Source organism: Ciona robusta, chromosome 12 (assembly GCF_009617815.1).
Source record: "Ciona robusta chromosome 12, ASM961781v2".
NCBI lineage: Eukaryota > Metazoa > Chordata > Ascidiacea > Phlebobranchia > Cionidae > Ciona > Ciona robusta.
Window position 1 is genome coordinate 4,451,690 of NC_143246.1, and position 23,719 is coordinate 4,475,408.

The 23,719-nt window shown below is 38.6% G+C and overlaps 2 protein-coding genes and 1 long non-coding RNA gene across 3 annotated transcripts; 1 reads left to right on the top strand and 2 right to left on the bottom strand.

The window, feature by feature from the left end:
- Window positions 1–170: 170 nt before the first annotated feature.
- LOC149726997 (procathepsin L-like) lies at window positions 171–16,866 on the bottom strand. Its single transcript, XM_089889909.1, has 9 exons — window positions 16,747–16,866; window positions 11,542–11,636; window positions 11,102–11,226; window positions 10,510–10,649; window positions 4,448–4,636; window positions 3,299–3,490; window positions 2,743–2,908; window positions 2,275–2,386; window positions 171–1,648 (listed from the first exon to the last, which is right to left on the bottom strand). Exons 3-9 carry the CDS (start codon window positions 11,190–11,192, stop codon window positions 1,546–1,548), a joined length of 993 nt encoding a protein of 330 aa, XP_089746035.1. The 5' UTR covers window positions 11,193–11,226; window positions 11,542–11,636; window positions 16,747–16,866; the 3' UTR covers window positions 171–1,545.
- Window positions 452–2,105, top strand: LOC149726998 (uncharacterized). Its single transcript, XR_016386202.1, has 2 exons — window positions 452–838; window positions 962–2,105. It is a non-coding gene; the product is annotated as an uncharacterized LOC149726998 (long non-coding RNA).
- On the bottom strand, window positions 13,363–20,631 carry LOC149726999 (ficolin-1-A-like). The gene is made up of 6 exons (XM_089889911.1): window positions 20,302–20,631; window positions 19,163–19,302; window positions 18,711–18,807; window positions 18,549–18,645; window positions 18,395–18,462; window positions 13,363–18,330 (listed from the first exon to the last, which is right to left on the bottom strand). The coding sequence occupies exons 1-6, from the start codon at window positions 20,558–20,560 to the stop codon at window positions 18,092–18,094; spliced, it is 900 nt and encodes a 299-aa protein (XP_089746037.1). The 5' UTR covers window positions 20,561–20,631; the 3' UTR covers window positions 13,363–18,091.
- Between the last annotated feature and the right edge of the window lie 3,088 nt (window positions 20,632–23,719).

Below are 23,719 nucleotides of genomic sequence, written 5' to 3' on the forward strand. Positions count from 1 at the left end.
CCTTTTATACTTATGTAACCTGTTTACTTCAAAATTTTGACAGAGAAGTTTTAATTTGTGCGATGTCTATGTTTTTAAATTTCATATTTCTATACGCGAAAAAACATAAAAATCTTGGAAACCTTTGGAAATCGGAAATGTAAATCAAGAAAAAAGTCCAAAACGACCAATTTAATATAACGATTTATTTCACACTTATAACACAACTTAAGTATTAACATTTTCTGCAAATTATTTTATCCTCGAATGGCGAGAAAACGACACGACGTTCGCTATAGTTTTGTACAGTATTGTGGGGTAACATGGAACACCTTTAGCACATAATATTCAAATATCCTGAATCAACAATATATGACGTAACAAACTAAGTTCAACCTGATTCACGATTTTCAAGCCGAAGTTTATTGTTTCTATTCTATATGGGTGAGGTGTTACATGACGAACCCACGACCCGTCGTGCGCCACCGGTTTACATTTAATTCAATCGTCCCGAGTTGCTCCTCCTTCTTTTTCCAATGAGGGATATTTTAGCTCGTCAACTCTAAGTAAGATCTGCGGTGCGACTGTTGTAACTCCAACAATTCGTGAATAAAATAATTCCTTTAACTTTTTTCTTTTTAATGAAACTACGTGATGTCTAGCTTAGACTTAATAGTTTCCTTTTCTGTCTGACTACATTGATTGATATTCTGACTAACTGCAGTTCAAAGGCAGTCGGCATTTCTTCTGCATTGCTGGTATAGCCTACTGACTATACCAAAGAGATTAAAACCATCTCTTTGGACTTTTGATCTCTTTGGACTATATACCATGGGCGAGTCACTCAAGTTTTCACTTGGTATGGTAGTAAATAATGATTTTTGCACGCCTTTAAATCATATTTGTTTCCATTTTTGAGCAAGCATTACATTTTGTTAACTGCAGCAGAGAATATACAAAATCTGTTGTTTTTTCGGTACAGCTGGCAATTCGGACAACTCATCAGTGATTGAAGATAGTGGGGATTCGTTAAAATGTACTGTTTATAGAAAAGCTAGCACAACGAAGATTCATTCATCCTAACCGAAACATGTGGTATTGTAGCGATTAAAAAGGCGGCAAGTCTGCGCGTTTCTTCTGGGCATAAGGGCGTCCAAACTAAATACATTTAAACAAGAGAGCAGACCTCTCATGAATGGGTACGAAATATAAAAAAAAAAATTAACAAAGGCATAATACGGCTGGTTATTGGTTTGAATTATTAACACAAAGTGTTAAAAAGCAAACTCAAACCTCGTCATCGATTAAAAATAATCGTTTCATAAAATTCGTTAACGTTACTTCCGTAGTGATTCTAATCACGTGTAATAAACATTCCAGCATCACATGTTTTTTAATCAAATTATTTTATAGGTGTAATTTTATTAAAGCTCTGCACTCTTTAAATTGATGTAACACATTTTATAACTTTATTATTGCAGTAAAAAATTTAGCGAACATTTAAAAATTGAAAACACAATTTGGTAAAATTATTACACACAATTCTAAACATTTAAAACATTAGTTTTAAACAATGGGGTAGCTAGCTTGGGTAGCAATGCCACAGTTGTTGTTTTTGTCCTTTGCCATCTTGATGTAACCCCCAAGTTTACCCCAGCCTTCACCCCAGCTGGAATAAAACAGATTATTGCATTTTTAAGTTCTATGCATACGTTTTGTTGGCTAAAAAGAAGGTTTTATTTTTACTTTCAAATTATGGGGCTGTGATCCACTAGAATAATTAATTCTGTTATATGAATAAAAACATTTTTTATTCATGCAAAACCGGCAAAAACTTTATTATAACAGGAGTGTCATATTTCATACACATCATGCCTGCTCACAAGTTAGCATAACTTTGTAGGTAACTATTTTTTTATATGGGTGACAATTTGTACAATTCTTGAGTGAGAGTGACTACTGGGTCAAGAGCAATAACCAGGTATCTTCTAGTTACAGAGTGAGTGTTCAAACCACTGACTCATGTTGCCAGACAATTTATTTAAATTGCAGTATTTAGTTTATTCTTTTTGTGTAATATGAACATGAGAAAATTAAACGCTCCACAATACTGCAGTGCAACAATATTTGGTATGCCCCGTTTCATACATTGTGTCATAAGTTTTTGGATGTTTTTTTCTGAATCGCTTGCAATTTAAATAATGCCTGAGTAACAATGACTAAACTTTCTTTGGTTACTTTATGCCAAATAACATTATACTATAGTATACAATAATAATAAACAATATATTTAACCTGTTCTTGACCATCCAGTACTCCTGACCATTATCAGCACCATACCCAACAGCAAGGACACCATGGTCAAGTGAAGCGGGGCTGCTGCTACACTGTTGTTCGTAATAAATACCTTCAAAAATAAAACAAATGCATTTTAAATTATAACCAAAAAACAATGCAAAACTATTGTTTTTTTTAGGTTTAGCAGCCACTTGTTAAAATGGATAATTTTTTTATTTGGGAGTGTTTTGAACAACTGTCATTTTGTTGCTTATTCCCTTCTCTTCATTACCTTAAAAAATCTAGTTATACTTTTTGCTTATGTTTATAATATATTGTGAACACAAGATAGATTTGTTCGGTAATATTCCCATTTAACATTTAAAGAGAAATTTATGTCATTTATTAACACATATAAAGAGAAAATTAAATTATGTCACATATTAGCACAAGTAAAGAAAAAACACTGTGTCCTATTTTCCTCACCTGAGCCATAGAGTTGAAAACTTATATGAGAAGCATCTATAAGAACAGACACCGGACCAATGCTTCCAACAGCTTTCTCAAGCTGGGTTTCGCTATCAGGAGTAATATCAACACACCCAGTTAAAGTTGCTGCAACTTCCGAAACATTAAATCGACAAACATCATTCTGTAACATTGTAACAAATGATAGAAAACTTGTGTAACCGTCACAATTTTGTCCAATATAATATGTACTTCTGTTTTAACGTAGACATAAAAACTATTGTTTATCGTTTTATAATTGATATAAGTGTTTTGGTCTGTTGACAGTTTCTATCTATTTTATTATAGCCAAACACAAAAATGTTTAAAAATGTTTCGAATAGAAACTCATGCGAAAGTAGCAAATGTTGTAGAAAAAAAAGTCTGCATGATTGTACCAAAGCACTTTTTTTTAATTTCATAAAATATTATTTACAAATTGCACTAATACAAAAAAACAGCTTTATAATAAAAAACAGTTTAAACATTTGTTTTTAAAACGTTTAAAAATCAATTGCCGCTAAAGTCAAGTTACCTTAGCTTCATATGGATAGTTAGTTTCACTCTCAATGCCACCAACTTGATTGATGTAAGCAAACGCCCAGTCAGGATAACCACCACCACAGCCCAGGTCACCTTGCTTGGTACTACAATCAATCAACTGCTGTTCACTCAAAGATACAAGCTTCTTAGTTTTAGCGAAATGTTGACCCTCCAATGATCCCGTCTGCAGTAAAAATGAAGTAAAAATAAATGAAATTTATTTTGTCTCTTCGCTCATGATAATGTAGAATGGGAAAGTTGACAAAAGCGAAAAACGGATAGTAACGGAGTACAACAGCTGTTAAAACAGGCTTACTGATAAAAAATAACATTTAAATAAAAGGAGTGACTGTTATACCTTTAAAGATTTATTTTTTGTGTTTGGATGAGGTAGTACAGCAAGGTATGATAGTGGGGCTTATGTTATCGATTAGATCAGTGCTCTTTAACCGGTGTGCACGGTGTACCTTAGGGTGCACCAAAATATTTCAGGGGTGCACCAGTGCAAAAGAGGTATACAAGGGTGCATCACAAACTTCAACAATTTTCAGCAATATTTTTTAGTTTTAAACTTTTTAACCAATTTAGCCACTTGCCCACTTTCCTACAGTTTTTTTATATGAATTCTATATCTTGCATCACTGGGAATTGTAAAACGTCATTAGTTTTACGTTAAAGCAGTCAGGGGTGCATAAGTTCGACGCAACAACTTAAGGGGTTCACTAACCCATAAAAGGTTGAAGAGAACTGGATTAGATCATAATGCCCTTTACCTGGTAATTAGTAAATAATAATTCAAGGCAATTTTCCAAACTAAAAAGTTCTTAGCAGAAATGTAGTTTATTATTGTGAATGTACATGATGTAGTAGCGTGGGGAAAGATGGGAAACTTTTTTATTGTTTTCTTATCCCATTTGGTAGTAAACAACATTCAAAGAATTATGAAACAGTATCCTCACGACTCCCATAGATCAATACTTTTTGTTATAACATGATTACGGTATTTCGATTTTATATGCTAAAAGTGTCCTATCTTACCCCACCGTACTATATGGTTCGAGACCCACAGTTTGGACAGTATTATGACTATTATCCCATGTATAGCTATTATATGCAATACCAAACTACAAAAGCAACTCACAGCACTGAAGGCCCAGCAGCTTCCACATTGTAGTTGGTTCTTTACTGGAGTAACATAGCCTTGTGTGCGCCAATCCACAGTTGTTGGGTTTTGTGCAAATTTATCAATAGTTTGTTTCTTGCAAACAAGCTCGTTTTTACGATCAGCAGGCATACTAGCCAAGTACATTGTGTTGAACTCATCATTTTCCTGAACAAAATAAATTGATTACATTTTTCAGAAAACGACAATCATTAAACACAGGTTTTCTGTTTTATAAACCTCATGCCAGCTTACGAGTTACCAAGTGTAGACGAATATCGTCTTTATACGTGTAAACGTCACACACGCGTTACGTCACACACGGCATTGTTCGCCCGTGAATGCCACGTGGTGTGATGCAACCACAAATTCACCAGTCGTTATTTTAATGCGTGTAGTGTACTGTTATTTCGTTCATTGTGTTTTCCTTAACTAATTCATTCCGCAGAGTTGCTCCAATCATTCATTAAGTTAAATATAAATAAACAAACTTTGAAATAGGTTGTACCTTATCGTCTATGATTGGAGCCTACTTATTATGCCGTCAGTAAAATGCCCATACCCAGACTGTGGGTACAAAACTGAAGACGTGACAGATGACCTGCTTGTCGTTCTCCTGAAAATCCACGCGGAAAGCCACTCTAGTGGCCAGGCACAGCCAATGAACGCCGCAAAGACGGAAAAAGTAAAGAGACCAAGTATCAAATCTGCCGGCACCACAGAGGAATGGAATTACTTCACCACCAGATGGGAGGAATATGTCACAGCAACGGGCGTCAGGGGTTCAGACAAAGTAATCCAGCTTTTGGAATGTTGCGACGAAGAACTCCGCAGGGACCTAACACGGAACGCTGGCGGATCTCTAAGCAATAAGAATGAAAAGGACGTTCTTGTGGCCATACACCAACTCGCAGTAAGAAAAGAAAATATCATGGTCGCAAGGTTAAAATTACATCATATGAAACAGGATAGAGACGAACCCATCCGCAGCTACAGTGCCCGACTACGTGGCCAGGCAAGCATCTGTAACTTCACAGTACGGTGCCAAAATTGCGAACATCATGTGAACTACACCGACAACATACTTCGTGACGTTCTATCCAGGGGTATATGCGACAACGATATACAAGCGGCCCTGTTAGGCGATCAGAACCAAGACAAATCGATCAACGAAGTACTTCAATTCATTGAAGCCAAGGAATCGGGCAAACGATCTGCATCTCAGCTGTTCGACACAGACACTGCAGCAGCAACGAGAAGCAGCTACCGCGCCAATCAAACCAGAAACACTCGCATACGAAACGACGCACATCACACTCCAAACGATGACCGATTGTGCGGTTATTGTGGCAACAAAGGACATGGCAAATCGCCCACGAACCTAACAAGACAACAACAGTGTCCAGCCTTTTCGACATTCTGCAATTACTGCGACAAAAAGGGGCATTACGAGACAGTTTGTCGCAGCAAGGCCAGAGTCAGGAACAAACGAAACTCTGAAACGGCCATCGAAGCTGTGGACATTATAAGCTCCACCACTAATCGGCCGTCGTCCAGGGCGAAGAGAAACATATCACTAACCCACCACATATACAACAACCTAAACAAAACGTGGGAGAAACGCCATTCTGACCCCCAGCCAACCATCACGGTCACCGTTGAAGTCGCAATCAACGATTACAACTCACTGGGTCTACATTCCACAATCGGGCACTGTAAATGCATTTTCCGAGCTATAGCGGACACAGGGTGTCAAAGCTGCCTCGGGGGGATGAACCTCGTCCGAAGTCTCGGGCTTACAAGAACCGACTTAGTCCCAGTCACAATGCGCATGCACACGGCCACTAACAAAGGCATCCACGTAATTGGCGCCCTGGTACTACGCATATACGGTCACGGGGGATCCAACCTGTCTCTCGAAACACGCCAAATCGTGTATATAACCGACAGTACGGACAAGCTATACCTCAGCAAAGAATCGTGCACTGCTTTAGGAATAATACCCACAGGCTTCCCCAAAATAGGAGAAGCGATTCGCCCAATAGAAAGCGCCTCTGGTATTATGAACGACCTCGCTGATGAGCCATGCAGTTGCCCCAAACGTCAACTTCCCCCACCACGTCCCACCTCAATGCCTTTCGCACCGACTGAGGAGAATCGCAACAAACTAGAAAAATACTTACTCGATTTCTACAGAGCCAGCACCTTTAACACCTGCCCACACCAACCCCTCCCGCTCATGGAAGGCCCTCCGATACGGCTCATGATCGACCCAGATGCTACACCAACGGCACACCACAAACCCGTACCTGTCCCGCTACACTGGAGAGACAAGGTCAAAGCTGACCTAGATCGGGACGTTGCCCTTAACGTGATTGAACCAGTCCCGATAGGAGAACCCGTAACCTGGTGCCACAGAATGGTCATATGTGCCAAAAAGAATGGAACACCAAGAAGGACCATTGATTTCCAACCACTGAACAAACACGCGATAAGGGAAACACACCATACACAGTCCCCTTTCCAACAAGCACGTTCAGTACCTTCAGGGAAGAAGAAAACGGTCTGCGACGCCTGGAACGGCTACCACAGCGTACCAATCCACCCGGACGACCGTCACTTCACAACCTTTATTACCCCATGGGGCAGATACCGATACAAGACGGCACCCCAGGGCTACATAGCCTCAGGCGACGGCTATACAAGACGTTTCGACGAGATCGTCATGCACATATCGGATGTCACAAAATGCATTGACGACACACTCCTTTGGGCGGACAACATCGAAGGAAGCTTCCACCAAACAGTCGAATGGCTGGATATATGCGGAAGAAACGGTATCACGCTGAACCCAGACAAATTCCACTTTGCATCAGATGAAGTTGAGTTTGCAGGATTCAACATCACATCGGAGCGAGTCAAACCCTGTCAACGCTACTTCAACGCCATCCGAGACTTCCCCGTCCCTAAAAACCTCACTGACGTTCGCTCATGGTTCGGGCTCATTAATCAAGTCTCGTACGCGTTCGCCTCTACAGACAGGATGCTCCCATTCCGCAACCTTCTAAAGCCTAAACAACCGTTCAACTGGACAGAGGAACTACAAAGCCTCTTCGACGAATCAAAACAAGTGATCATCGCCGAGATTAATGAGGGAGTGCAAATTTTCGACAAGAACAAGCCAACATGCCTTGCCACCGATTGGTCCAAGGACGGGATAGGATTTTGGCTACTCCAGAAGCACTGCCACTGCTCCTCAGAACAACCATTCTGCTGTAAGACCGGATGGAAAATCGTCCTAGTAGGTAGTAGATTTACCCATACAGCCGAATCTCGTTACGCACCCATCGAAGGAGAAGCCCTAGCCGTGGCAGAAGGTCTGGATCGCTCACGATACTTTGTCCTTGGCTGTAAAAACCTTACAATCGCCGTAGACCACAAACCACTGCTAAAAGTGCTCGGAGACCGATCGCTGGAGAACATTCCGAATGCGAGACTGCGCAACCTCAAAGAAAAAACCCTACGCTATAGATTTCGACTATGTCACATAGCTGGCATTCGACATAAAGCAGCAGACGGCCTATCCAGACATCCAACTGGAAAACCAGTCAAAATGGTGCTCCCAGACGACATCGCCACCCTCCACCACCAAATAGCCCAAAACGACACTGTTGATCCCGCGGAAATCTTCCTTCCGCGATCCTTCCTTGCGGGTATACGCTTGGCCGCACAACCGCATGCAACATCGATTGATACCGCCCTCGTGACTGCACACGCTGCTCTGACCAACGTAAAGGCTGTGACCTGGGAACGCGTAAAACGTGCAACGGCAAGCGATCCAGCACTTAATGAGTTTGTGACGATGATCGAACAAGGGACTGTCCCTGAACTCAAGCATGAACTCCCTGACGAGCTCCGCGAATTCCACAGGTACAAAGAAGACCTACACACGGCGGACGGCGTTCTGCTTTACCGTGACCGGACAGTCATTCCTCAATCACTCAGAAACGAGGTCCTCGATAGTCTCCACGCAGCACACCAGGGCATAACGTCAATGTTATCACGCGCAGAGTCGTCCGTATTCTGGCCGGGAATTACCTCCGCAATCGCCGACACTCGCGAAAAGTGCAGTCAATGTAACCGAATGGCGCCATCACAGCCAAGTGCACCACCAACCCCACCAACACTCCCTCTTACCCCTTTCAATACATCTGCGCAGACTATTTTCATTATGCTGGCGCAAACTACTTGGTCGTGGTCGACAGGTACTCAAATTGGCCTATCGTCACACGTGCAAAGGATGGTGCCAGTGGCTTAGTCACCTGTCTCCGTGATATATTTACCACATATGGAATATGTGATGAACTGACATCAGATGGGGGACCAGAATTTAGCGCATCCGCTACAACAAAATTCCTTAAAGACTGGGGTGTACACCATCGTACCTCATCCGTCGCCTTCCCACACAGTAACTGCAGGGCGGAAATAGGAGTGAAGACTGTCAAACGCATGATCGTCGATAACCACGGCCCCAACGGCAATATCGACACAGACGCGTTCAAACGCGCTATGCTGCAATACCGCAATACCCCAGACAGAGACACTGGCTTCTCCCCAGCCATGTGTATCTTCGGGCGACCAATCAGAGATTTTATCCCCATCTATCCCGGACGGTACCATCCCCATCCAACGTGGCGTAACCTTATTACCGAAAGAGAAGCCGCCCTGCGAAACCGTCACATGAAAGCCCACGAGCGATGGTCCGAACATACCAAGCGCCTGACACCACTCGTTGTAGGCGATACAGTACGGATCCAGAATCAGGTCGGACGATTCCCTAAAAAATGGGACAAATCCGGCAAAATCGTCGAAGTACGACAGTTCGACCAGTATGTGGTACGAATGGACGGCTCCGGTCGGGCAACTGTCCGTAACCGAAAATTTCTCCGCAGGTATCAGCCATACACACCTCTCCCTATGACGACATCGTCGCCATACGCTGATGAACTGATAGATCACCAACAGACCCCCACGACCGAAGCACCGACACCTCAGACACGAACACCGCTGGCGTTATCGCGACTAAGACCGCACAACGATCCAGGACTGCGCGAGTCGCCCCACAACCGTGTGAACACGTCACCCCAAACAACGACGACGTTACGACGGTCTGAACGAATTAGAAACATGACAACGACGATATAAGACATCATCAGTCTTTCGAGTCACCTATCCAAAAGACTTGGGGGGAGGTAGACGAATATCGTCTTTATACGTGTAAACGTCACACACGCGTTACGTCACACACGGCATTGTTCGCCCGTGAATGCCACGTGGTGTGATGCAACCACAAATTCACCAGTCGTTATTTTAATGCGTGTAGTGTACTGTTATTTCGTTCATTGTGTTTTCCTTAACTAATTCATTCCGCAGAGTTGCTCCAATCATTCATTAAGTTAAATATAAATAAACAAACTTTGAAATAGGTTGTACCTTATCGTCTAAAGTGTTTTACTTTGTGGGTGATTTTTTTAGGGATTTTTTATGTATGGCTGATAATTTGTACAATTCATAAGTAAAAACTGGGTTGGAGCAATTGCCATTAAGTGTCTTGCCGAGGGACACCTACGCCCACATTGGTAGCAGCGAAGAACCTTTAATCCATTACCTGTGGGTTAAAGGCAGACGCGCTAACCACTATGCCCAGCAGATTGAGGTTCTACAGTAAGGAACCCAATGGGCTCTAGGTTTTAGACCACAATTGGCTCCGGTGCGTTTTCAGGTTACAATATAATAAAATAATGCCAAAAGTTGTGCGTATGGTGAATTTAATTTGTAGGAAATTTAATACAGATATTAGGTGATACCAAGTAAAACCTTAGGTCCCACAAAGTAACATACATGATAACTCGTAAACTGGCACGAGGTGTATGAACACCCATGTTATAACGACTGTCGTTTTCCGGCTACGCAGGGATAAAGTAAGTTTCATTCATTCATGTATTCATATAAATAAACTATGTATATATAAGGTTTTATACCAAGTCAGCGAATTTTGTCATAGCCATGGTGTAGGTGTGAAGTCCTTCGTCATACTCGTAGTTATGCTGAGTCACAACACGGAGGTTCTTCTCCCAAATCAATTGTCTCTTCATCTCCTCATGGGATGCATACGACTTCCCTGGGAGATTTTTATAAACAGATTGTTTTGCAAATAAGAAAGTTTGACAAAAAAGGATGTAAACTAATCACCCGAATAATCGTTATAGGACATAATTTTAAGACTGCATTGAAAATACACTATCGGAACTTTACAATAAGGGACTTTTATGCTGTCATGTGGAAATTATTTAATGCTAGCAAAAAAGATATAAATCTACACATAAAAAAGAGAAACAGACTAGAGTGAAAGCTGTTCACACATATATATAACACTGTTTTAGCAGCAACATAGAAGCGACAATGGACCAGTTCTGACCTAATTTTTAGGTTGGATGGTTTACAATAGCCTATATTGCACATTAAGCACCGTTTTAGTTTTTCCCTACTATCATACGCATGAAATAAAACAGTTAGAATGTGTTTTTGGCATGTAAATGTATTTCAAACAATATATATTAAATGATAACGCACCGTGAGTATTTTTCCACTCATTCCACTTAAGTGATGTTGTATCACGTGATGCCACATATGTCACGCAAAGAGCAAGGATCAGAACTTTCATATTTAATCGGTATTCCAAAACTTTCAAATAATGCCTGGAAAATTAAACATTTTAAAACTTGGTTTATGTAATGAGACTTCTAGAATAAATCAACAGTATAATACAATAAAACTTGACTTTTTTTAAATTTGACTCTTTGGTTACAGTAATGGTAAAAAAAAAGAGGGGGGGGGGAAATAGCGATAAAACAACAGAACTTTTACCTAATTAAATAAAAAGTAACAAATATATTTTGAACAAGAAAATTCAATTATGTATGTTCTGTGTTTAAACAAAAATTGCAAGAAAAGATTTAGAATGTGCATGACAGCAACAGTTATACATAGTTACTCTCATTTCTCAATTTTACCTCAACTTCTGTCTTGTCCATTTGTACTGGCGCTGCTTCTCTTTATATAACAGTTACCGGACAATAGAGCTCTTGCTTGATGGTACTGCAACACTCTTGACAATTTAATAGTTGGTCATTAAACATAGGAATAGATACAGGCAAGCAAAAGTAAACATTGGTGCAAATTTTACAGCCACATCATGGGATTAAGTTTTACGACTGTTGTTTGAGTACAATACGTGCAGTGGCTTTTTTAACAGCATGCAGTTTTTAATTCTAAAACTATAAACACCTAATGTTTGCTTTTGCACATGTGATGGATAAATAAAATTGCAACCTTTTAAAAAAATAATCTTTTATCAGTCTGCTTTGCAGTTTTATATTGGACAAAAAATAAAATATTTGTATCCTTTTGTTGCTACAGTTTTGCATAAATGTAAATATAATGCAAATTTTCAATATGTGACTTAGTGCAACTATAAAGTTTTACAATTGAAAATTATTTTTAAATTTAATTTTAGCCTTTTGCCTCGACTGAGTCGATCTGTCCTGCTATCCTACCTAATACATCATTTCTCAAGGTTTTTTTTGATCAAGCAGGACAGAGGCCCTTCCTTGAGATCAATATTAGGATTAAAGGACAAAAACAGTTTTTTAATCTGCCTTCAGTTTCCGACCGAGTGCTCTATTGCACACAAATATTATAGAATGCTTCCTAGTTTGACTTGGGCAAGAGGGTTTTTTGCCTGTCAGTATTTCGAAACAATGCATTATTTCTGTTGTTTATGGAAATATACGAAAACAGAAGATGGCATCCCAAAGCATTCGTATCTGCCCAATTTGTGTACATACCCTGTTTGTGTACATTAGGTTGAACCACCAGGAAAACATTTCATGCACCGCATTACCTGAGTGAAACATATTTACCCGCAATCAAAGGGTAAATTTAATCTGTTTCACCAGTAATGGTAAATTTTCATCCTGGCTAAGAACTTTCAAGTGCTGGCCTTTATCATCACACTCAACAGGTCGTGCATGGTGGGCATTGATAATCTAGCGGCAGAATATCTAGAATGCTCGAAATGCAAGAAAAAAATTTATCAGTTGAAGCCGAGCAATTGTAGATCAGCCAGATGTGGTCAAAGAAAAAAATCTTCTATTTTAATGACTTACATTTACTTAGATATAAATTTACAAATCATGATTTACGATTTATGAAAGATATGGCTTGTCCGATTTTTCCTCGTCTCCTGTCTGGGGAACTTCGTCTGATGTGTACTCCTGCTGCTAAGAGGATTGGGAACGAGAAAAAAAAGGGAATCTACCAAAAGAATGTCTCTCTCCTGCTCAGGTTAACTAATATGGATTTGTGAAGATTTTACTATATTATAAAACCGGTCATAGAAATATAAACGTTAGGTAAGATCACATGCCATACAGGCTGTTAGCAGAGGAGTGGCAACCCTGATGACAAGCTCAAAGTAATTGTGCATCTGATCCAATTGGGAAAGTACAAAGGCCAGTCATTCAAGAGGATGCTGGAGAACGACCTGGGTTATACGGTTTGGTTGATGTCGAATATTCGTAATTTTTCAAAATCAATGTTAAGCCAGAATAAGGCTACTTTTAATTGTTATGTAGATTCGTTCGATGAAGTACGAGCCTGTGTCCAGAAGCGTGTGAAGAGAGAAGCTGGGAAGAACCAACAGTCTAATTCGAAGTAGATGCAGGAGAAGAAAGAACCTGAGAAGAAACAACCGTCCACTTCGAAGAAGACGCAAGATAAACCCTCAGGCTCTAAGCCTAAAATTGTATCGATGTATCCTTTGGCTAGTTTAGTGTCCGGGAGTGTGTCTGACTCTAGGTTAACATCAAAATTAAAATCTTTAAAGAATCCTGTTTCTTTCAGCCCCTACGTTCCAAAACGAAGAAGAATTGAACCTGGTTTCTCATCCGACTCTGCTGATGATGCTGAAATGTGGGACATAGTGGATAAATTTGAAAATGAGTACAAGGGTAACTACATTTTCTGCTACATATGCTATTCGACTAAGTTGGGACAAAGAAGCTATCAGGGATATTATTAAGACAGTTCCCAACTCGAACAGATGCCCTTTTGCAGTATTTTAATAAGTCACTTATCATAACTATTTCTTTAGAAAAACGGGCAGGACCATCAACTTCAGGGGTAAGTATCTCAGCGAGAACCATTGCTACACCAAGTACCAGCAGGGGATTCTCACCGAGCCAGAGCATTCGATTCCCACTACTTCCACACGTCACGAATCAACGCTTATTCCACCAACCGCAGGTACACTTTGATTTCTACCTAATTTACATTTTCTTACTATAGTGGTTTGTTTACATTTGCTAACTATTATTCTTTTCTAGCAATGCCTTTGCGTGGAAGACATCACTTCCCACAGCAGACCAATCATGGATAGCTCAGGCACTATTCAAACGCAACATAAAAACCAGGAAACCAGAACTCGACTTATGAAAGGGTTTATCTTTTCTTTTTATTTTGAACAGAATTGATAAACTGTGGTGGGATCCTCCCCAGCCATCACTACAATGCGCACAACCGCCAAATCCTGGAAGATATTTCGCGCATAGATTACTGCTGTGGATGCCAAGAAAACTCTGGAGAGCAATATTTATTTGTCCTCAACCAGGCTGCTCTAAGGAACTTACAAGTGCTGGCTTATATCATCACACTCAACAGGTGTTGGACACTGATGACATTTATAATTTAGCGGCAGAATATCTAGAATTCTCGAAATGCAAGAAAAAATTCATCAGTTGGAGCCGAGCCATTGTAGATCAGTTAGATGTGAGCCACAAAACACAATTTACACCACTCCTGTCGTACCAGCTTGCTTGTGATGATAGAGTGATTAGAAATCTTCGTCAAAGAGGTTTGGGTAACAGCTCAACTCAGCTTCAAAAACAGTTGACGGAACAGCACAGCGAGCGATGGTTATTCCGGCCCGTTCAATATATGACTGACTGCCAGCACTTCATGAAGGCCCACGAAGGAGGATTGATCTTGCCGTCCACGTTCAGAGAACCACCTAGCTTCAAACCTATTCCCACATACAAATGGATTCTGACGATGTACGTGTTAGACGTCTTGCCCCGCGTCAATGAGATTAAATTTAAAATCGCGTCAATCTTTGGTAAAGTTTTAAAAATGGATTCCACAAAAAAAGTCATGAAAAAAACTGGCGGGAGAAGCTAAAGGAACATTGTCATGGGTCACCAACGTGGGCAACGAATACGGCCAAGTCCTCATGTCGGTACTAACGGAAGGAGAAGGTAGTTTAAACAACATGGCCGACGAATTAGAAAGATACTCCAATGCCAATGTCCCCCCGCCAGACCTTATATATGTTGACAGAGGACGTTGTTGTTCAAGTCGCCCTAACCTAAACAAACTATTTCACAAGTGGGAAACAACAACTGTCCGTCTGGACATTTGGCATTTTATTCGAAGAATTGCTGTAGGCTGTACAACCGAGTCCCACCCTCTTTATGGTATTTTTCTGGGCCGGTTGTCCAAATACATATTCGAATGGAGTAATGAGGACTTGGACCAATTAATTCGCGCTAAATTGTTGGAGCTGGTCAGCAGAGGTTTTCCAAATTCTTCCTCTGCTGATGCACTTGGCCGAATTACCAAAAAGGAACTTGCGAAACACTGCCGCCCCAAAACAAGACCCAAATAGCAAATAAAACAACTGATAGGCCAACTGATTGAAACATTTTCTGGGGAGCAGTGACGTGATACACTAGGGGTACCACTTTTAGATGCGGAACTTTCAAACCTATCTGTTGGGAGGGAATATTGAAATGGAATTCTGACCACGCTACTGCTGCTATATCCTCTCCTAAAACAATCTCTAGCTACAACGCAATGGTGCTCCACGCTGCTAACGAGCTGAAAAAGTCCGTACTTAAATGAGAAATGCCACACGGTGTCATACACCTGGGACAATATACAGGTAAAGCAGCTTTGGTTCTTCTAGACTTAAGACTAACTAACCAACCTATTATTAACCCCGGTTTGTTGGTTTTTACCACCATGTGAACTTATCGGTGTGGAACACTTATTCAGCCAAACTGGGGCAGTGTTGAACACCCTCAGTGATCCTGATGAGCCTCCAGACACGTTGCTGCTGTTTGATGACGATATCAATTCAAAAGATGGCTTCCAAGAACAAGAAAAGATGATATCGCTGAAGCTACATTGGACAGTTTGCTTCCAGATACCAGCAGTCTCGCTTCTGGTATGTTATTAAGATCATGCTTTATGCATCATAATTAATAACTCAATATTGTCTGCAGGTGGGTGAGTTCCTAGACCTGGACCTACAAAACGTGCGAGTGGACCCAAAAACACATGGCCACCACCAGGATCCATGTCGTATTCATCCTTACCCAGTAAAGAAGAAATTATGGATGTTACATTAATTATTTAGTTACATAGTTTTCTTAATGGGTTAATGAATTATTTGCAGATGTTATCTGGATGGCTTCACCAACCCTTCTCAAGGCCCGACTGCAACCGATATGTAGAATCCATCATATCCAAACTGTGCAACATACACACTGGTCCAAAACTTCTGAAACTATTCATTATGGACATTGATCATCATCTCATACAAACACATATGTGACTGCGTGATGAACAACTTTCAGGTCATGACAATTTCAGCTGGAAATTACCGGCAACACTTTAATGCAGTGTTACATTATTTTATACAACCAAATTCCTGCAAATTAACAATTTATTATGATTTTTTTTTATTATGAAGGTAAAACAATACAAGTTACTACCCCCCAGATTGGAAAGTTTTATTTTGCGCGAATTTTCGGCCAAAACAAGCATCTTTTGCGCGTATTCGCAACGACTTTGGCGCTAAATTATAAAACAGTTTTCATTACAAACGAATCCGATAACATACGACCAATGATGGAAGCAAGAATTACAAAAAAAGGGTTCGGTCAAAAAATGCCACATTCGTCTTGATATTCGATATTGTTCTCCAATACAAATTAATTTTTTATGACATTCTTTAAAGATTTTTTTTTAATTCTTGGTCACACAAATAAATTTAAAATATTCATAAAAAGTCGATATATTACGTAGCATACAAACTATTTTGTCATTTTTATCAAAACAAACTTTTTGCATTTACAAATTACCAAACAAAAACTTACCAAAAATCCTTTATTCGCAATTTATAACAGTTTTTAAACTGCTACATTAACAAATAAGGAAATAACTTCTTATTGAACAGAAATGCTGGTTAACTAGAGTTTAAACACGTTTTAAAGCTCTTTGCAGACGCGCTTGTAGTTAATGGGGAAATCGCAACGAGGGCAATTTGACTTCAGCACGATCACGAAGGTCAATGAACCATGGTAAAGAGCTAAGCTGTGATTGGTTAAGAAAAATCGAACGATTACCAAATCGGTTTCTAATTGGATAAGATAACTGGACCATAACTTTAAACCTCGAAAAAACGTGTGCTTGATCTTGCGTTCCTTCTGCGCCGTGGCAAAGTGGTTAGCGCGTCTGCTTGTAAACCAGAGGTAATGGGTTCAAGGCTCGTCGCTGCTGCTACCATTGTGGGCGTATGTGTCCATGCGCAAGACACTTAACGGCAATTGCTTCAACCCAGTGGTCACTAATGGATTGTCCAAATTATCAGACATAGCCTACATAAAAAAAAATTTCCTCAAACAATGATCACCAACAAAGTACATATATGGTAGCTCGTAAACTGGCACGAGGTGTATAAACGCCTGTCGATTGGCTAAAACTATATATTATATTACGACTGCCATACTACATTTTCAAACACTTGTAATTAACGTTAAGTATAAAGCTTATTTATTAGCCTGGAGCAATGATTTGGCCATAAGATGCAATATCGCGGCAGTTAGATTACAAATATACAACGATGTGTAAAAGTTATCAAACGAGTAAACATTACCCCAATAAAGGCAGAGGGGCGGGTTATTACGTACATGATTTATGTAGTGCAGTAGGCATTAATTTCGTACAATACGGCCAGAAGCACAAAAAATAGTTACAGGGTGTAGTTGTGACAATGTTCGAAGCATCCAGTCAAACGCTCTGTGTTTTATAATATACTAAAATTTGTTAATTACATATCTCTTGAGTATAGTAGGTTGGGGTAAGTTGGAACTTTTTTCCATTCGCTTTACTCGTCCCATTTTGTTGTATACAGTAGGGATGAAATGGGACACCGTTTAACACTGTGTTCTCGTCCCATTTAGTACTAAACAAAGAACATTCAAAGAATTATAAAACTGTATCCTCGCAACTCCCATAGACCGTTGTGAATTGTTTAAAACACGATCAGGGTTTTTCGATATTATGTGCTTAAGGTGTCCCATCTTCCCACACCCTATTATACTTAAGTTAAGTATTATTATAAATTCGTGTTATAAAACGTATCATAAAATAAAGACATTCATAGTTAAGCAAGCGCACATATATTAATATTACAATGAGTAAATTATTCAAATCTTATTTTTAAAGCGGACGAAATTTCATCTCGGTGAACCGTAACCCTATGTAGCGATGGTTAACTCTCCAACTCATTGACCGAGGTGTCTCTACACATGGGCTATATTCCCCGTTAAGGTTGGAATGATGGCAACGATTGTACCACCAAGCGCCATGCCACTGTGCAGAGCACCGGTTGCCATCGTTGTTGCGATCTTTTGTCGAAAAGGGCATGTCATTTTGAATTTGTAAAGAATCATCTAACCCTATAAAACATATACTTGGTTAAACTTGAAACGTCGTCAAAAAACACACAGTTATATTCATTACCAGGACTTCCAAGAAAACCTGAAACTCGCAATCGGAAGTTGGTTGATGGCTCCATTACTGTGAATGCTCTGCAAGCAAAGGGTGCAGTTTCTAATTAACGATCACCATTGAACACAAACACAACATACAAGTGTGTTTATAAATAATTACGCACCCATATTTGGCAAATAAGGTTCGGTTTTCACAATTTCTGAGTTCAATCCTTAACTCAAACGAACCGTTTCTTGTAAACAAATGTAAATTGTCCAATCCTGTTATGATATGTTATGAAAATACAGAACTTAGATTACCAACTCATATACATGCAGTTAAATACCCATCCAAAATTCTCGACTCTTATTGCCGAATCCCCGCCTGTATTCGTCCCATGTAAAATAGAAATCTTGTTCACCGTTTATTCGTCGCTGGAAAACCTATAAGGAAAAAAAATAATGTCCGCAACCAAATTGAATGAATGAATGTAACTTACTTTATCCTCGCGTAGGCGGAAAACGACAGTCGTTAAAACACGGGTGTACACCTCATGCCAGCCTACGAGTTATCATGTATGTTACTTTGTAGGTGATTATTTTTTTGATTTTGTTTTATGTATGGCTGATAATTTGGACAACCCATTAGTGACCACTGGGTTGAAGCAATTGCCGTTAAGTGTCTTGCCAAATGACACATACGCCCGTAATGGTAGAAGCGACGAGCCTTGAACTCATTGCTTCTGTGTTACAGGCAGGCGCGCTAACTACTTTCAATTAACAACGTTGAATAACAAACCGTCCATCCACCACCGTCTGTTGTCATATCGCAATAAACTTCAATCAAATTTCCATTCTTATTGATTGTGTAGATCCCACTTTGTCTGTTTCCACCTTCATACACTTGCTTGCAATCGTTTGATATTAAACTGAACATCTCTATTAAAAAAGGTTTAATGCACAGACTACATCGCGCTACGGCGTTGGGCATAATATAATGTATATCGCCATTTTAAAATGCAGCTCATTATTTCATTATTCCTTTTTATTAACTAATCCACCATAGACCATTTTTATCGCAATTTTTTCATTTAAACCAAGCAGCAGTGTCAGCAATAAAACTGCAAGTGTATATACCACCACAGTATTAATAATTGTTTTAATCCATGAAAAAAAAACATTGTTAATGTGTTTGTTTTGTGCACAATGCTGATCATTACTGGTACCCATTACACTGTTAATATTTATTTCCTTTCTCATCGTCCAAAAGTTTCTTGTATTGCTATTATTTAAAACATTCAATGAGCACAGATGTTTTTTTTTGTACTAAAGTACTGTTATTTCAACAGTATAAAATGTGTGTTTACTGTTGTTTTGGCAGTAAATTTTACTGGTTTATCAGTATATAATACTGTTAGTCCAGTAAAAATTACTGTGAACCTGCCAGTATTTAGCAAAATTAACAGGTAGTTTGAGGGTAAATTTTACAGTAGGTGGCGTAAAAATTAAGCGTAGTCACGTAAAAAGTACTGTTTTTCAGTAAAATCTACTGTAAAACTGCACGTAAATTTTCAGATCTACCGTGAATGTATACGTAAATTTTCGATTTTGAGTGCGGTTTAACGAAAATTATACTGTATTATTAACAGTACTTTGCAAATTTAACAGGGATTTTTACAGTAAAATTAACAGTGACTCACGTAGTTTTTATGTGAGTTACTGTTAATTTTACTGTAAATATTCACGTAGACTTCCAGTTTTGGTTGATGTTTACCACGAAATTTACGGTGATTTTAGACGTATTTTCTACGGAAAAACGTAAATTTTACAGTTTCTTTTCCGGTTTTTTATTACTTTGAACATACACGTAATTTTTTAACGTGCCACACGTAAAAAGTGCTGCCAGTGCCTTACACAGTAAAATTTCTAACAGTGTACCTGCTCTGAGTTCAACGACTTGTCTCGACAAAAGCTGAAAAGATTCTCTCCAAGACTCAGAGTCTCCTGGTTCACCTTTTAACCCAGGAGGACCAACATCTCCTTTCAATCCATCGTCGCCAGTGGGACCTCGTTTTCCAGGAGCCCCAGCCTCTCCTTTTTCAGATGACGACTCAGGGCCACAAGATAAGGTGACGTGGCGATCGTTATGTGCCCAAGTCAATGTAAATAAACACACGAAGCTAATCCAACCGATCATGATATGTTTACAGGGGTATAACAGCTATAATATTAGTAAGTCAGTGAAATTGTAACTACTGATCCTGATCCAATCAAGCGACATGTATATAGGATAGAGGTAGATGGGACACCTTTGGCACATAATATCCAAGTATTCTAATTTTGTTTTAAACAATTAACAACGGTCTATTGGAGTCGTGAAGACGATTTCTTTGAATGTTCTTCGTTTACTAAGATTCTTTGAATGTTCTTCTTTTACTAAGAAACGGGATGAGAAAATACAGTTAAAAGGTGTCTCATCTTCGACACCCTACATTATAATGGCGCTTGATTAGATTGGCAGTTACATGTTTTTATATTTTATATACCATTATATATTTTCGTAGGGTGTATATAACAGCTATAGTGCTGTGGGGTAAGATGGGATACCGTTAAACCCGAAATCCCGCATGTCCTTATTGTATTTTAAACATTAACAGCGCTCTCTTTGCGGTCGTGCGGCTACAGTTAAATAATTCTGTAAATTTAAGAAAAAAGACACAAAATCTACTATAAAGCTAATCCACTATAACAGCCTATTTTTAACAATAGATTCTATCGAAACAGATATAGTACAATGGGGGGAAGATGGGACACTTAAGCACATATTGCCAAATATTCCCTAAATCAAAATAGATGACAATTTTTGGGTAATACCCACAGAAATAAAAAAGAATAGAACGCGCATCTCCAATGTCGGCAAAGGAGAGAGGTGATACACTCTCTCTCTTTCGCGGGTCGTTCCCGTTTACTATTGTAGTCAATGGAGTCGATGACGTTTTATGTAGTTTTTCTTCGTTTTTTGACTTAATTTAAAGTTATAGTGTAAAACAACTATTTTCTAATATATATATATTTCTTACAAATCGTTTGTTTAAAATTTTTAACTAATTTTTTTAAATAATTAAATTTCCTAAACAAGTGGTAAACTGTAAGCGTTACCCTACTAAATAACTAAACTGGCCTAATAAACTTGAATAGTTGGTATAGTTTTTAAAATAAACAGGTAAAACCTTCCAAAAATACTATGCGCCTATCTTTTACAATGGAGACGAAGGAAAATGGGGACGGAGTTGGCGGTCACGTGAATAGAAAAAAGAATATATCACGGTTTTGGGCAGTTGCGCGTTCTACTCTTTTTTATTTCTGTGGTAATACCACGAATTAGTACTATCATATCTTTATTAATTGACACCAATTTAATAAAATATAATAAAACACACGAGGAGTTATTTAGCGATCTGCACAACAGGTGAAATTTTACAAATTCGAAAACACACAGGATATAAGACGGGACAGTTTAAAATCATTGTTAATTTTGATTATTAAGTGTATTTATCAATAGGAATATACGTAGATGACACGAAATAATACTGTACGCTTTGGAAATTAAGTCTAAACATCCTTTTTCTTGTCTTACTGCTATAGTTTTTAACTTGTTACCATAGTTAATGAGAATATTCTCATCAACTATGTTGTTACCTATACATTATATTATTGCATAACAATTGGTATTGTTTGAACGTAAATGGGTAATGTTCGAACTTCAATGGATAAATATTGTATCCAACAAGTGTATATGAACTAAATAACAGAAAATTGATTATAACTGTTGATAAAGTTTTTATTTTTGCTACAACTTGGGTATTACTACTCTTTTTTTGGCACAAGCCACTTCTCATAAATTATTACCAAGTTCAAATGAACAAATTTCGAATATATTTTCAAAATATTATCTTTTTATTATATCAGTATCTTATAGTTGAATAACCCCTGAGGTATAAATTACTAAATTAAAAGCAAATCTTTCAAAGTTTGGCAATGAAAACATACAAAACTACAATGTGGGGGAAGATGGGACTCTAAATTGAAATATATTTACATTATCAGTATTCTGCAACTTGTAGTTAACCTACCGAGTTAAACAGGCTGTGCTAGTTTCTTTGTCATGTAAACTTCATATATATAACGTTAAACCGATATTTTTTTGTTGTTTTTCACACGCAAACTAAAAAATTCATCAGCTTTACTATGATTTAGCGAGCATTAAAAAATAGCACCTTACTATTTCGCATTTTTTTTACCTGTTCAAAGTATACTGTTTCTATTTTACATATTTTTTTAATATTTAAAAACAGTAATCAGCTTTGACGGGCTCTTTATAAAGTCGTGATAATACTGTGGAATAATTCTGTAACCTTATTCTCCTGATTATCATTAAATGGGGGTCCGTAAAAAGAAAACTAAAAAAAGTCTCGTCTGACAAAGTGTCCCATCTTCCCCCACTCTACTATATTTACTTCAAACTGCCGTCCTATAAACTGGAACCTTCACACTGACTAAACACCGCCTCGTTCGGTGTTTATATACCTTATGGAAAATACCGAAACGACTTACAACACTTCGATTTATCGAAAACTCTTGCCTTATATGGAGTTAACATTTTAATTTTCTGCAAAACAACATTTTTTAAAATCGCGCACCAAATATGGAACGATGGTCGTATTTACTTTACGTGTAATGCTGCAGGCATATTTCTTTCACGGAGCGCATATAGCCTTTTTAAACTATACGAACGGCCCATACGCTATATTCGGCAATCACGTAAGGACCATTTATAAACCTGGTAATAATTGATAAACTTGTTTTTAACACTTCACGATGCTCTAATAAATCACAAAATTACGTGCTAACTTTATTAGATATTTGAAAACTAATGTACACACTTATAAAACTTGACACAAAATGCTCAATAAAGTGCTTGATTGAGCGCATTTTTTCAATCAAGTCGGTTCGTCAGAATCAAATCGGCGTCAAACGTCTAGATTCGAGAGAATCTCTCTCGGACCTGAATGCTATAGTATAAATGTGTTGTATTAATAGTCAAACTTATGACATCGCAAAACAAAACATAGACGTCAAGCAAATAAATCCACAGAAATCACATTGGATCGGTTGCATATAAAACAAAAAACCATATATATATATAGACCTCTATTGAATGTGCTTGTTTTCTCATACAGTTGTTAACAAACAATGGGTTTAAAAACAATTTGCACGAAGCCGTGTGTTGGATCGTAATTTTACACTCGTTCATATTGTCATTTTTTAAATACCTTGTTTTTGCGGTTTTGAATAA

What these genes read in the sequence shown, in the direction of transcription:
- LOC149726997 (XM_089889909.1), bottom strand. Translation starts at nt 11,192, where the DNA reads ATGAAAGTTCTGATCCTTGCTCTTTGCGTGACATATGTGGCATCACGT. An exon ending in ACTATCCATATGAAGCTAAG is followed by an intron (nt 2,909 to 3,298) that starts GTAACTTGACTT and finishes ACAATGTTACAG; the next exon opens with AATGATGTTTGTCGATTTAA. An exon ending in TACTGGATGGTCAAGAACAG is followed by an intron (nt 1,649 to 2,274) that starts GTTAAATATATT and finishes GTTTTATTCCAG; the next exon opens with CTGGGGTGAAGGCTGGGGTA.
- LOC149726999 (XM_089889911.1), bottom strand. Translation starts at nt 20,560, where the DNA reads ATGATCGGTTGGATTAGCTTCGTGTGTTTATTTACATTGACTTGGGCA. An exon ending in AGTCGTTGAACTCAGAGCAG is followed by an intron (nt 19,303 to 20,301) that starts GTACACTGTTAG and finishes CTTTTTTAATAG; the next exon opens with AGATGTTCAGTTTAATATCA. An exon ending in AGGTTTTCTTGGAAGTCCTG is followed by an intron (nt 18,331 to 18,394) that starts GTAATGAATATA and finishes TATGTTTTATAG; the next exon opens with GGTTAGATGATTCTTTACAA.